Here is a 13,428-nt window from a genome sequence, read left to right as displayed (position 1 = left end):
TTTGCCAACATTTCTATTTTTACCTGTTGAACGTACCAAGTATGAACATGCAGGAAATCGTGGGATTATTATCTGGAGTGATATTAATTAATGAAGGCTATTATTTAGAGACACTTCCCAAGCACGTCATGAATGTGTTACCTGTGATTTTCGCAATTTAGTATCATTCCCAGAGATTTGATGTCTTTTTCGAGTGACAAAATATAATTTGCCGTAGTTCATCCGTCATGTCCACAAATGAGGTGTTACAATACATTTGTCGAACTAAATCTTTCATTGGCTATGATTCTACTAAACTGTTTTTCATCTCAATGCTGTTATGTGTGGAAGTTCTTTGGCCAGTTTTCAGTGATGCTTGAAATTAACAGCGTGCTTATAGTTTCTCAAATTATTCTACAGAAAGTGCTTCATTATTATAATTACTCTTTTAATATTTGTTGTAGATACCCTTAACGAATTTCCTTACGTCCTAAGTAAATTTATTTGTAACCAAATTACTTTCATTTTTGAGAAACTGAAAATTTAAACATTGGATTGGTGTTTTATAAATAAATGATTGATTTATTTTATTGAAAATGTCTTATTATCACTTTAAAATAAGTAAAATATATTTCGTAAGTTTCATTCCTTTTTTAAATTGAAAATATCTTTATCATATCCATCTTTTGCGATCGAATTAAATCAGAGAATACTTCAATATTCCCTTGTAGTTAGCCATGGTGTATTCTGTTTTTATACAAATAATCTGGACAGCAGACGCCAACGTAATTGGGAGAGCTGAAACAAAAGAATGATCAAATATTAGTCATTGATAATCTTACGCCTTAGATGAAAGTTAAAACTTAGACCACCAAATAAACCGAAAAAATTTCGGAGAAAATTCTACGAATTTTGAGAATATGTATCTACGTATAGGTAAAACCAAGCGCATGTCTCGAAACATTTCCTTAGTACTGCCGATTCCTTGGCGAAACGCGCGGAAATTTTCGTTCGGTACTTATATTTTTAGAATGCATCATATTTTAAGTTTCGAAGATGAGATGCAGTATTTTGAAAAAGAAAATTTTTTGTTGCAGTCATACCACACGGACCGAGTTTCACTTAGTTTCCGTAAAATTGTTTCACGTTGAAAGTTGTCTTTGAAATTTTGCAATATTCATCAGTAATATTTTAATTAAAGATTGCCATTGTTTACACTTCAAAAGGTGCATACATGTGATAAATATCATTTCATCTAGTTTCATATAATACCCAGAAATTCTTTCCGAAAATCTGACTATATTTATGTTTGATTTTTTTATCAAGAATTTTTTAAGATTTTTTTATCGGTTGAGCAGTTAAATTAATAGTAATAATGGATGAAATCAGTTTTAATTTGGACCTGAGGTTATAAATAGGTTCATCTCAGAGTTTACCTTCGGTATTTTATAATTTTCTTCGTCGAAGTTGGACAATTTTAGCCGTCAGCCTCTTGTTCAACTCTTAATCTTTACGAACACGTGCATCGGGGTCAGCTTCAAAAGTCTTCCCACGAAGACACAGAATGTGAAAACAATGATTGCAGCCCTTAGCACGTGATGACATGATTACTAATTCTTGCGTACTGAGCCAGTTGGAAGACTTATGACGAAACACAACCGTTCATTTGGCTCTGGTGTGAGATTAGCGCCAAACTCCTTCGTGCACATGGTGGGAATACAACGCACTACTTCCGCTTCCTCCTATCACGTCATTGAATGACGGCTATGCATCGCACGGAACTCCGACATCCTCTAAATATTGACCGCTGATCTCAGTAACAATGGAAAACTTTCCAGGCAAACTTATGCCTATAATCTGCGTATTTTCAATTAATTGTTTGTTAAGTTTGGTCAGTCTCCCTTCTTCTGATATTCTTGAAGGATCTTCCCTGCATGGTTGCTTAAAGTACAGCCCATCAGATCAAGCGCTTGCATTAGAAGTGCACATCTTTAGTTATTCCATTATCAGAATCATGTTCCGCATTGATTTCCAAGTAAGTTCCGCCTGAGGCACGGTCAGTAGATTATCCATCCAAAGGATGAAACGAAGGACCCAGCGTTTCTTTCGTTGCGTTGCTAACCTTAGGGATATCGTAATCGTATAGTTGATGACAGGTGATCCTGAAGTAACGCGTGTACGGTAGTAAGTGTCTCTAATATATTATAATATTCTTATTACTAATGGGAAATGTTGTGTGTTATTGTTCGTGCTACAGTTGCTTCATAAAAAAATGTATTCTTACCCTTCGATGTGGCAAAAGTATTTCAGAAAGTGGTTGTAGTCGGCGGCAAAGTCTTTTAGCAGGCAATAATTAAGATGTCTGCAGTGGCCAGGCACTCCTGCTGGAGTTTTACACTTTCCAAATAGTTTGTCATCCTGGAAACGTAATATTTTTCATTAGATGGGTCTGTCGAGTTAATCGAATTAAATGTCAGTTGGAAGTTATAAAATGTGTCCAAGTGTAGCTCTGAATTGAAAAAAATCCCTGTCTATAGACTATTTGCATGAGGAAGGAAAGAATGCTGACCTGACCCAGTCCCAGCTTGAAAGTGTTATCGGCACCATGATATCCCTTGGGCAGCACCAAATTGGCTCCCCTCTTCACATCCTTCATCCACGCCAAGTCTGCCAAACTCTTCACGAATGGATCTGAGAGGGTTTCGAAGAAGAAGACTATCATTGAAACGCCTTCCCAAAAATATTGGTTACATCCAGAAATACATGTATGTCGAGATGGCAATTCCGACCACGTATTGCATCAACGGGTTTGAAAGTATATTCTTTTTGCATTTTGGCTGCTTTCGTTCCACGTCCTCGTACGTTTGGTGTTGTACATACATACGGTGCATCGTCGACAGCATGAAAAAGGATTGCTAAAATAAACAAAACCCACGCTGAAAAAAGGGTCAAAATGGTTGCTTATTTTGAATTGGAAGCACCGTCTATGCAACGGAAAAAATCCATGTTTTTACATTCATTAATTTAGCAATGCAGAATGCTTGTATACGTGAATACTTGCCCATATGTTTCGCCAAACCCAAAGAGATACAAGTTGTGCAATGCAAAAGAGAACCTTAAAATCGAATTGATTTTATTTCACTTTGGCAAAATAATGACCCATAGAATGGAAAGCACATTGGGTGAAAATGGAATGCTGAAGACAGTTGTAGGGGGGATAAATTTGAGTGTACGAGGTAGAATAGGCAAAAAGAGAGATTAGGCATGACTGACGAAATGAAGGGAGTCGGGAAGTATGCGGAGGTGAAGAATGGTTTATTAGTATGGAGGTTTCACATTTTCTATTTAGTGTTGAGGCCTAGATAGGTAGTGACAGTGGTAATGGATCCATCTGAAACCTACCTTGACCATTCTTAATAATAGGAGAGAAAGCGATTTTTGCTTCTTCCATTTTCTCTGACACTTTGCGCATGGGCAATAGTTTAAGCTCTGATTTTGTCGATTGGTTATATGTGCAAAATGCACTCTTTATGGACTCTGAAAATTATTAGGTTTACAAGACTGTGGGGGTCCAAATTTATCCCGAGCAGCGGAAAACCATTTAACCGTGCGCTTCTTCCCTTGATGTCATCTGCGTCCGCTCGTCATCCGTTCTGCGCCCCCCCCCCCCTTCCTCTGACATTCAAAAAGCCTTTTCTTGTGCTTCCTTTTCCTTGCAGAGCCCATTCTCCATTTTAACACTAGAATCAACTGTGACCGTCATCACCATCCCACAATTACTCCTCAATCCATTTTTTCTGCCTTAGAATATCTTCCAAAAACAACCCCTCTTCCCCCACCATATTAGAAACTTTCTCTCACTGCTCTATGATAATTTTTCACTCAACTCCAGAACCATATCTCAGAATCTTCCAATATACGCAGACTTATCCTTTTCCCTCAAAAATAGGTTTTTGGAGCATTCGGAACGGCCTTAATGTAATGCAACTGATTATAGAAATTCTATTCCAGCAGATGTAATTCATCTTAAATCATAATTCTTGGCTACAGTTCAGACTAATGGCCAAATCAATTCATCGCCTATTTTCATTATAATACGCTCGAGTATCTCATTCCATAATCTCTGTGATTTTGTCGAAGAAACGCAAGGAACAGGGACCGGAATGTCATAGCCTCCTGATTATCGTTTGACGTCCGTTGTCATTACTTGTGCAGTGTGACGTACGTACATGCAAGATCGCATCTATGTTTTGTAGGATCCGTTCCACTGGAGCAGGCGGATTTCCGTACGGTGCCCCTCCCATGACGCCCTCTGGCTTAATTGTTTGCGTTACTTTGTTTCGGAAATAATTATAAATGCCAAGAATTATATTGTATACAAAAATGATATTATTCAATTACAGCACTCCTCACCCCAGTGCGAATGGTCTCAGGTCGGGGCGTGTGCCCCGCTGCGGTCTTTTGGGCCCAATCGAACGAGTCCCAATTTCATTCAATTTATATTATGAAAGCCGCCTTCGCAATGACGCAAATTTTTGAACTCTATTAAGCAAGCAAAATATCATGATTACGTTTTCTACTCTTTTTTATCAATATCATCTACTTATTATTGAAATACATTGGGTAATTCGACCCGCGTTTTCATTTTTTTTAAGGTAATCTACCGGTTAAGGTAGGTTTTTGGATGGACACAACTAACTACCAAACAGATATTTTATTACTCCTAACAAAACACAAAATCCATCATCCTACTCTATATCAGGTCCCTCTTCATCTCTGAGTACTTTCTTCCTCCCTTCATCCCGTCCAACATCCCTATCCTGTTCCTTCCCTTTCCTCTTTTGCCCAACATTCTACCCTCTATCACAGTCTTCAACATCCCACTGCCGGTCAACACCCCCTTCATCCACTTTTCCTGCCTCCATAGGATTGCTCCCAACAAACCCCTCTCTTCGCCCACCATACCAAGTACTTCCTCGTTTGTTTTCTTCTCTGCCCATTTCACCTTCTTCATTCTTCTCCACACCCACATTTCAAAAGCCTCCAGTCTACGTCTATCCTCCTGCTTCAATGACCACGTTTCCGCGCCGTACATAGCTACGCTCCATATCAAAGTTTTTACGAGTCTTTTCTTAATATCCTTACTCAACGTCCCCAAGTTCATTTATAACAATAGTCCTCTATCAAAAAGAAGACGAGAGAGACCCAGATTATCTCAAAGATAAGGAAATCGGAGGGCCGTGGAAGAAAGATGACTAAAGGAAGATGATATGTAAGGTTGTGAGAGCCGAAAGTTGATAGGAAGCGGTGACAGGTGCAGGGTCTTTGCAAATACATAACAAAGATTTTTCGCGGGTCGTGAAGAAACGCTCGCGGGCCACTTCATTGCAGTGAATTCGAAGCTCCTTACATTTTTCGTGGCGGTCTTGTCTTTCCGGCAATCCTTCGGGACACGTGAGGTTGTGGATCCCGACCTGGCAGACGGAGGAGGGCCTGGGCACGAGGGGCAGGGTCAACCAGTAGATGCCCTCCTTCATGTCACACTGCTCGCCGCTCCACCCCCGGTCGTACTCTTCGAGCCTCATCCTCCCGAGGGCCACGTCTCCTCGGAGGGAGCCCTTGTGCGGGCGCGGCTTCCGGGAGTGTCTCCTGCCCCGCCCGTGCTTCCTCCCGCCCCAGCCGGGGTTGCTATCTGGAACAAATAAACCGCTCAGGGATCGCTTGCTTTCGTATTTGGAGAGGTATGCATTTTGCTCAACTCATGCAATCAAATTCAATTGAAACATTCTCGGGAGGTTTCGGCAGCGTCTAAGGGTATCTCTTGAGGACACGAACATCGCAAAAAATGTATAATTTACTCTGTACAGTTTCAGGCTTTATTCATCGTGGAAGAATTTCGCATGCATTCTAAAAGACTATAATCTTCCGCAGAATTCATTCTGTAGAAAAGTACAGTTTTGCACGGCGCAACAATTACTTTTAATGGAGTCATCCACTTTTGAGCAATACATTTCAATAATTTTCAAAGTGCAAAAATTATTTGCATTGACCGGGAATCGAGGGACCGGGAAACGGGCAATTTGCATTGATAGGTGCATAATTTGAAATTAATTTTATCCCCTTACTATTCATTTGGTCTTCCTTCCATTACATGCTAAGCATTAGCTTTTAATTTCACAGTAAAATATCCATTAAACCGTTGTCATGATGGTAGTATGTATATGCGTTCTTTAGTAAAATTATGAGAAACATTTCTCCCACGGTTGCATTTCATTAAATTACCTTTTTATGAAAGAAAGCTGAATGCTTACCAATGCTATCGTAATCCATGACTCTCTGATCTATGTAGTCCCAAGGGTCATCCTTCATTTCAGCAAATTTCAGAATCATACCTGGACTTACAAAGGAATACTGGAAAGATGAAGAAAGCCATTATCAGTGATAGGAGTGAAGTGTTTCATATGGTGTCCAATTTAGTCTGCTTCAACATCTAACAATTAAAAATAAAAGAACTTGCACAAACATGTTTTAAACCCTGTTTTTAAATTGCAAAGCCCTGTCAATAATGGACGAATCATTTCCAACGCTAGATGGATCTGAGCAAATATCTGAATGGCTCTTCACGTGTGAAAATGCATTTAACAGATGGGTTTGCACCTAGAGCAAGAGTTTGGAGAAATAAGCTACATTAGAGTATGCGTTGGCAAACTTTGTATGTATGTGCATGGCTATGGTTACAAACTGTTAAAGAAAGTCAAATGGGTATTCTCACATGCTTGGCCATAATTTTTGATGATGAGACCAAGTAGCTGACGTTGGTCGCTAATTCTGCATGGTATATCCCATCTGTCCACCTGGTGATATCCGTTGCCTTGGAGCTGGATGCATTCACTCCATTCCGGCTCCTCTCCACCCAAAGAGAGCCCCAGACTTTTTGGGCTGCTTCTCGGGAAGTTAGTTGGCTGACCATCAGGTATGCCCATAGTCTATCCAGTCGAAATGAGGAATCAGACACAGACGACCTAAAATAAAGTTGAAAAAGAAATAAATGAGAGTACCTAGAGAACGTCTCACACCAAAAAAACCTGATGCCCAGAAATGAGGGAATAGTGCAGGCTCTAAACCACGTGACAAACTGAGAGTCATGGACAGCTGAGCAGAGCCAAGGACTCTTTGTTTCCCTCATAACATTCACAAGCACCAAACAAACAGAAGGAAACAAACGTCCCTCGTATAAATTTTTTCTACCCTCACATTCTGGGGGTGTAGTAGTGCCGTGGGTAGAGCACTGGGCAACTGTGAAGAGGGTAGGGCTTCGATTCAGGGTGACACCCTCAGCTTCACGTAAGCTGCATGCTTCTTCAAACACAAGATCTCCCTGGGAAACATTAGGCAGCACGGGAGAAAGAGCAGAGCCTTCATGCTGATGCGTGCATTTCATATGCTATGGGACTCAGTTATAGGCGAGCTCAACCCTCACCTCTTAAGCTGACCTTTGGGTTGACAACTGTGGTATCGTCACATGCCCCAACAATCTGTGTCAAGCACCTCGTGTGGGATTCTCTAGGACCATGCTGATGCATGGAAGCAGATTAGAGGACAACTTTTGAACCAAAATCATTGAAAATAAGTATCACCCACCACTCCAGGAGGAATAGAAAAATTATTGCAGTTGATTTATCAATAATTTAAAGGGTTGGCTCGGATGCATTTGCATTTCATGTGAAAGCATGGCAGTGAACCTCTCTGAACTAGTACTCAGCGGCAATGTGGAGTTTCAGATTTGTTCCATGAATCGAGGCACCATTGAAAAACTGCATCAATGTCAAATGACTCAGATCATGACCTCTGACTGGTGACTGTACATAACACTATTGGGTTTTTCTTTACAGCCAATAAACTAGCATTGTAACATGTAACAATGGGTCAGATAATAAACCACAAGAGGACACATATGTTAGAATTTATGCTTGATATATTCCAAAGTTTGTTTGGGAACATAAATCCCCACAGTCCACACACTTGAAAACTTATTAATGGCATGGAAAAATTTGTTCATGGCACCAAAGGGTTTTAGCCAGCAATAGGTTATTTATCTGGTAAGCTATACACCTACCAAACTAGCCAGGAAAATGAAACCCTGTCAAATTCTGTACATCCCAAGAAAACTAAAAAGGTGCTATAATTTAAATAACAATTTGATTGCTGCATATTTTGAGTTGCATTCCAAATGAATTTCAATGCCCAATTCATGTGTGCAACGTATGACCTTAATGATTATACCTGAACGGTAAAATTGCTCTTCCTAATGCTGAAATGGCTGTAACAGCTCCTCGGAGAGATGGACCACTATCTAAGCCATCAATTTTTTCAATGTCTAGATTTGGATCATACTTTGTTTCCATGGAGCTCTCAAAGTGTCCTTTCAGCTTACCCGCCACGACCAGCTCGGAGCCAGACATGGCTGTGTAGAAGCGAGTGTAGGTGAGAGTGGCTGGGTCAACCTAGTCAAGAGAAACAAATAAAAAATCAACACTTAGAATTGCATGGGGTCATTCGAAATTCTATCGAAATGCATTCATTGCGTAGATTTTTAAAGTTTAATAGTTTGCGAAAAATCAATTTTGGTTATTAATCAAAATCATCGCTTTCAGAAGGGGACACTCCACACCTATAATTCGCGTTAGGCTCTCTTTGCAGTTCCAGAGAAACCGCGGGAGATGCCGCAAAAGTAACAGAGTCATCCACTAATATGCATTTCAATGCAACAATTTCAGAGTGTAAAGACCATTCGCCTTGACCGGAATCCCGGTCAAGGCAAATCTTTTTGCGGTTTTTGGTTCCCTTGTAGCCTTGATGCTGCATGAGTAAGCCAATATCTGGCTCCTAGCCCTCGATCTCTTTGGAATGGATCTGGTGGGTGCAATGATGAATTTGCAATTACGGGAGCAGTCATCAGCCAATCCATATCTGCCGCTCAGTGGAATACACGAATTTTCTAAGCTCGGGAGATATTTCAGGGCAACAGGATAAGTGCTCAATGTCGGAACAGACAGAGTAGGGTTGGAGGGTGTGCGAATCTCAGAAATTAGTGAAAGAAGGGCTTTAGATCTAATAAATGGTTAGTTGATCATTAGTTAAGGAAAACTTCTCTTGTTTGAATCTTTTAATCAATATATATATTCCACCAAAGTCTCATGAATGTGAGGAATAAATCGAAGCAAGATGGTGTCAGCCAACACAAGTGCTCTACGGGCAGAAACATGCATATATTGTACATAAACCATTTTAAATACACTATATAAATAGAAATCATATCAATAGTATGGTAAATGAAACATCACACAGAGAAACACATGCGAATGTCCCTTTATACTCATTGAATTTTTTAGCAACTCCAGCCAGCTTTATTGAATTTTGGGAGACAGTATCAATCTGATTTTGCATAAGGTATTGTAATTATTATTCCAAATGCTAACCTCAAGATCGCCCACTCTGTTTGAATACGTAAAGCGAATCCCTCCTAGAACTGGGAATGCCGATTCCGCATGTAGCTCACTTATTTGGAGGTCGGAGTCGGCCGCATCATAGATTCTTCTGGCAAACCCTCCCGCGGAACGTCTGGATATTGCTCTCAGGAAGGGCATATCAGAATCCGGTTCATACCCCAAGGAAAATATGGGGATTTCCCAGTCACCATCCAAGCTTCCATCACTTTGGTTCGTCTCTTCAGATGCCGTGGCATCGTTGTCCTAAAATAGAGGTCTTATCTGAATACAATTGAAAGTGAAAAGGGATGGCAGCAAAAAAATAAGTGAAATTCTGAATTTCCTCCGATGTCTTGCAATGTGAAATATAAATGAACTGGCAGTGCATCCAGGCAATAATTATCCAAAACTCCCAAAGAAACAGATTTTGAATTAGTCCGGTGGGCCCAAATAATTCTCATAGCAGACACTAAATGCCAGGTGTGAAAAGCCACTCCAAGCATAAGTTCTAACATCCACATTCACAAGTAGCCTCATGTAAACATGAAATGTCTTACCTAGTATGATTTAATTTTATCACATATGAATCAATATAAGAATCACAAAATTGTCCATAAAATGTTCTCGTGGCTATGCTGCAAGCCTTTTCTTATTAACATTTTCCAACATCCAAATTCAAGTGAACTGGATGTTGCAATATTGAAAATTATTCCTGGAAGAACTCATTATTGTCTAGATTTTTCTAATATGCAAAATTATTCTCACAAATTTTTTTCTCATTTCCATCCCATCGAAAGGAGCCACATATTGTGGAGTTGCCGCTTATTCCCCCACTCTCTCTGAGATTTATTTTCTGGACAGATATTGGTATGAAATGTTTAAGTCTAGGACCAGCAGGGATCATGTAAATTATCCTGAATATATGATTCTAGTGTGTGTGCGTGTGTGTGCTTGTGACACACTGATATATTATGCAACATGCGTTTATTTATATAAATCCTAATATTTGGACTCACAAACTTGATTGCTTCCGATGTACCACATCCTTTTCTATTTAAGTGAAATATTTTTGACAGACCTCTTAGAAAAAGGGTTAAATAACAATGCTGATGTTTAACATCCTGTAAATACTTGGCATAAAGTAAGTGAAGCAAACGGGAAGACATAGGTGCGTTCAGATGTCCAGGGTAGTTTTTGTTTCCCCGCTTTCTCCTCGTAAGAAGCCTTTTAGCATTATGGGTGTGCCCATGCGTATCATTGTAACACACTTCACCGCTTACTTACCCTCAAAATATACCCTGGAATAAAATAATATGGAAGTACTAAGTGTCCTCATTCATAACCCTTACCAAAATGTGAATGGTAACTTCCAAGTTTGATTCATATCACTCAGATGGATAGTTCCCTCAAATATATGAAATAGGAGTAAAGGGAATGTAAAGTACTTTGATATCACATGATAAGCCACCCGCCATACTGACCATATTGCTTTCTCCATCGGTGATCAAAACAATCATGGGGAAAATAGTTGCATTTCCTCCAAATTTCTGAGTCTCCCTCGCCAGAGACAATCCTCTGAGTAGGCCTTGAAGAGTTTTGGTACCTGTAACATACGGCTGATTGAATTATTAATTGCAGAAGTTTACATTTACTCCACGTAAATATTTAAATATTAATGCATACTTATTTTGTTGATACATTTTGCACATTGCAGGGAATAATTTATAATAATATGCAATAGCAGTTGAAACACCTGTAAACAATTCCATATTACCTTCCTTCCCTTCACTCATAAAAGAATCTTCAATCATTCAACCATGAACCGTGGCATTGATGTTTCTCAGACCCCAATTTAAATGCCTTTTAGTTTTTGTCGGAATTTTGACTGTCATGAATGAATTCATGTCACAGAAGATATATCTTGTGCTAAGCCATGAGGTTTTCAATCATCATCAGTAGAACATATTCTTTTTAAAACATATCAAATATGGATTGAAGAACTTTGATTAGAATTAACTAAGATATTCAGCAGTGTCTAACCTCCTTTTAGAGACAGCTTCTTCAGGTGCTTTTTGGCCCGTTCCAAATATTTAGGTGTAGCTGGTAATACTCTTCCTCTTCCAGGCTCATTGATTCGCGTCTTTTTTGGAAATGGACTCCAGACCTGCAATCCAGTGGGTTCCAACTACTCAATGTTAAATCAGGTTTTTGAATATTTACCTTAATAGAACTAGGTACGATCGATAAAAAAGAAGACTGAAAGAGGGACAAGGAAGCTAACAGAGTGTTGTTTGATCTTAATAGTGGGCCAAACTGGTAGTCCTGTACTGGCATTCCTTACTCTGCATCAGACATTTCGATATTTAGTTTAACCGCTCACCATCACAGATAGAGAAGCAAATTTTGATAATATAAATAGATAAGACAGTTAAAATATATTACTTACACATTTTAACCAAAAAATATCCAAGATGTACCTATGTATGAGACAAAAATTTTACTAAATTTTAAATTTTACTAATATTTGCGTTTATTTAATATTAAATAAATGAAAAATGGTGACAAACATAGATAAATAATTTTATATATTTTGTATATAAAAGAAAGAAGTGCTCATGTCTGATTTGAAATAATTTTGTAATTGCTTAACATGTGAATGCTTGAAGCATACATTCATAAATAAAAAAGCATATGTCATGTTTTCAACCCCTCAATTTTATTCAACTTGTCTGGAAAATTATATTGAAAGACTGATTTCGATGTTCCTGTATGGCCGAATGAGAATATGATTTAATAGGGGTATATTTGTTTATTAATTGCTGCCAATGGTCATTAATTGTGCAGTGAGGAGGGACAAAGGAGTCGAGGGCGGAAAGGAATGGAAGGGTGGCTCAATTTCTTGCTCGGGGCAACAAACCCATTGATGATGCTCACCTGAAGGGCTAGTTTGACGTGGTTCTGAATTTTCACTAACATTTGTGCAGTAATGGATGACGTTGTTACCTGGTCACTTGGGCTGAGATATGATGTGACGGGAAGATAAGAATAGAGGAAGGGGGTTTTGTGAAGGGCAAAAGGTGTCAAAGGACAAGAATCAATGGATGTGGGAAAAAGAGAGCAAAGGAGATAGTTGCAATGCTGTTTTGATGGTAAGGCTATCTTCATCAGGCTAGATGGTGTGGTGGTGAATTGACTGCATAGAAGAATGTGGGGAAGTAAGGTAAAATATAATTATGGGGGGAGGGGGGGGTGGAAGGTAGGGAATAGATTGCGTCCCATTGCCTGCCTACTCCTCTAATTATCCTCATGAATTTATTCTACTCTCAATCCCCTGCCCTCTTTTCAATGCCACCTGCATCCCCTCCCTTTTCTATGTCCCTGTGATCATTTGTCCAATCGTTTGGTCTGGCCCAACGAACACGAGTTTTGCCATTGAATCAGTACTGTGCACTTCCTATTTTGTTCTCTCCTTCTTCCTATCCTATGATACAACACTGTAGTCCTTTATTAAACTCTCGGGCGGTGTATACCCTTTTCTTCTCTTTATAACACATACCTACCCAAGGGGCTCAGAATGTTATCTTGTGCAGCTCGAATATAAGTGAAAGTACTGAGAATATCAGTGCGATCCTGCAGATGCACTTTATCAAAGAGTTCTCCAGCGAGCAATTCCGCTCTGTGGGTCACCATTCCCTTCATTGACTAATGTCGTTCGTTCTTCGACTCATGCCTTCATTTCTCCTTTCACTATGTCACCATTGACAACCCATTTATTTCACCTTATTTTCTTATACAATGATATTTCACTGGCTTTATATGAAATTGTGATGTAAATTTCAACATTTCCCATCCTTTGCCATCTACATTTTACCTTCAGAGAAATATGTGATTATTTCTCAACTCAAATGCAGTTTGTTTCTCAACAAAATCTCACATGGATTAGCAGGGTCTTCCAACATCT

At 39.3% G+C, this 13,428-nt stretch overlaps 1 protein-coding gene across 4 annotated transcripts in view; it reads right to left on the bottom strand.

The window, feature by feature from the left end:
* Nucleotides 1-585: 585 nt before the first annotated feature.
* The window catches only part of LOC139689918 (inter-alpha-trypsin inhibitor heavy chain H2-like), a 50,621-nt gene continuing 37,778 nt past the window's right edge, over nt 586-13,428 (bottom strand). For 2 of the 4 annotated variants that reach the window (XM_071587042.1, XM_071587044.1), the window contains 10 exons: nt 11,508-11,652; nt 10,949-11,070; nt 9,459-9,731; nt 8,263-8,483; nt 6,752-7,001; nt 6,291-6,390; nt 5,390-5,671; nt 2,549-2,670; nt 2,264-2,397; nt 586-777 (listed from right to left, as the gene is read on the bottom strand). In XM_071587042.1, coding sequence (XP_071443143.1) covers nt 711-777; nt 2,264-2,397; nt 2,549-2,670; nt 5,390-5,671; nt 6,291-6,390; nt 6,752-7,001; nt 8,263-8,483; nt 9,459-9,731; nt 10,949-11,070; nt 11,508-11,652 — 1,716 coding nt within the window. In that variant the 3' untranslated portion in view covers nt 586-710. Of the gene's footprint in view, nt 778-2,263; nt 2,398-2,548; nt 2,671-5,389; nt 5,672-6,290; nt 6,391-6,751; nt 7,002-8,262; nt 8,484-9,458; nt 9,732-10,948; nt 11,071-11,507; nt 11,653-13,428 lie in introns of those variants that run through there. The other 2 variants (XM_071587043.1, XM_071587045.1) reach the window with 2 other exon arrangements.

Source organism: Hetaerina americana, unplaced genomic scaffold, assembly GCF_022747635.1.
Source record: "Hetaerina americana unplaced genomic scaffold, ioHetAmer1.1.p SCAF_29, whole genome shotgun sequence".
Classification (NCBI taxonomy): domain Eukaryota; kingdom Metazoa; phylum Arthropoda; class Insecta; order Odonata; family Calopterygidae; genus Hetaerina; species Hetaerina americana.
Note: the sequence above shows the minus strand (reverse complement) of the source record. Positions and strands in the feature narration are given on the sequence as shown.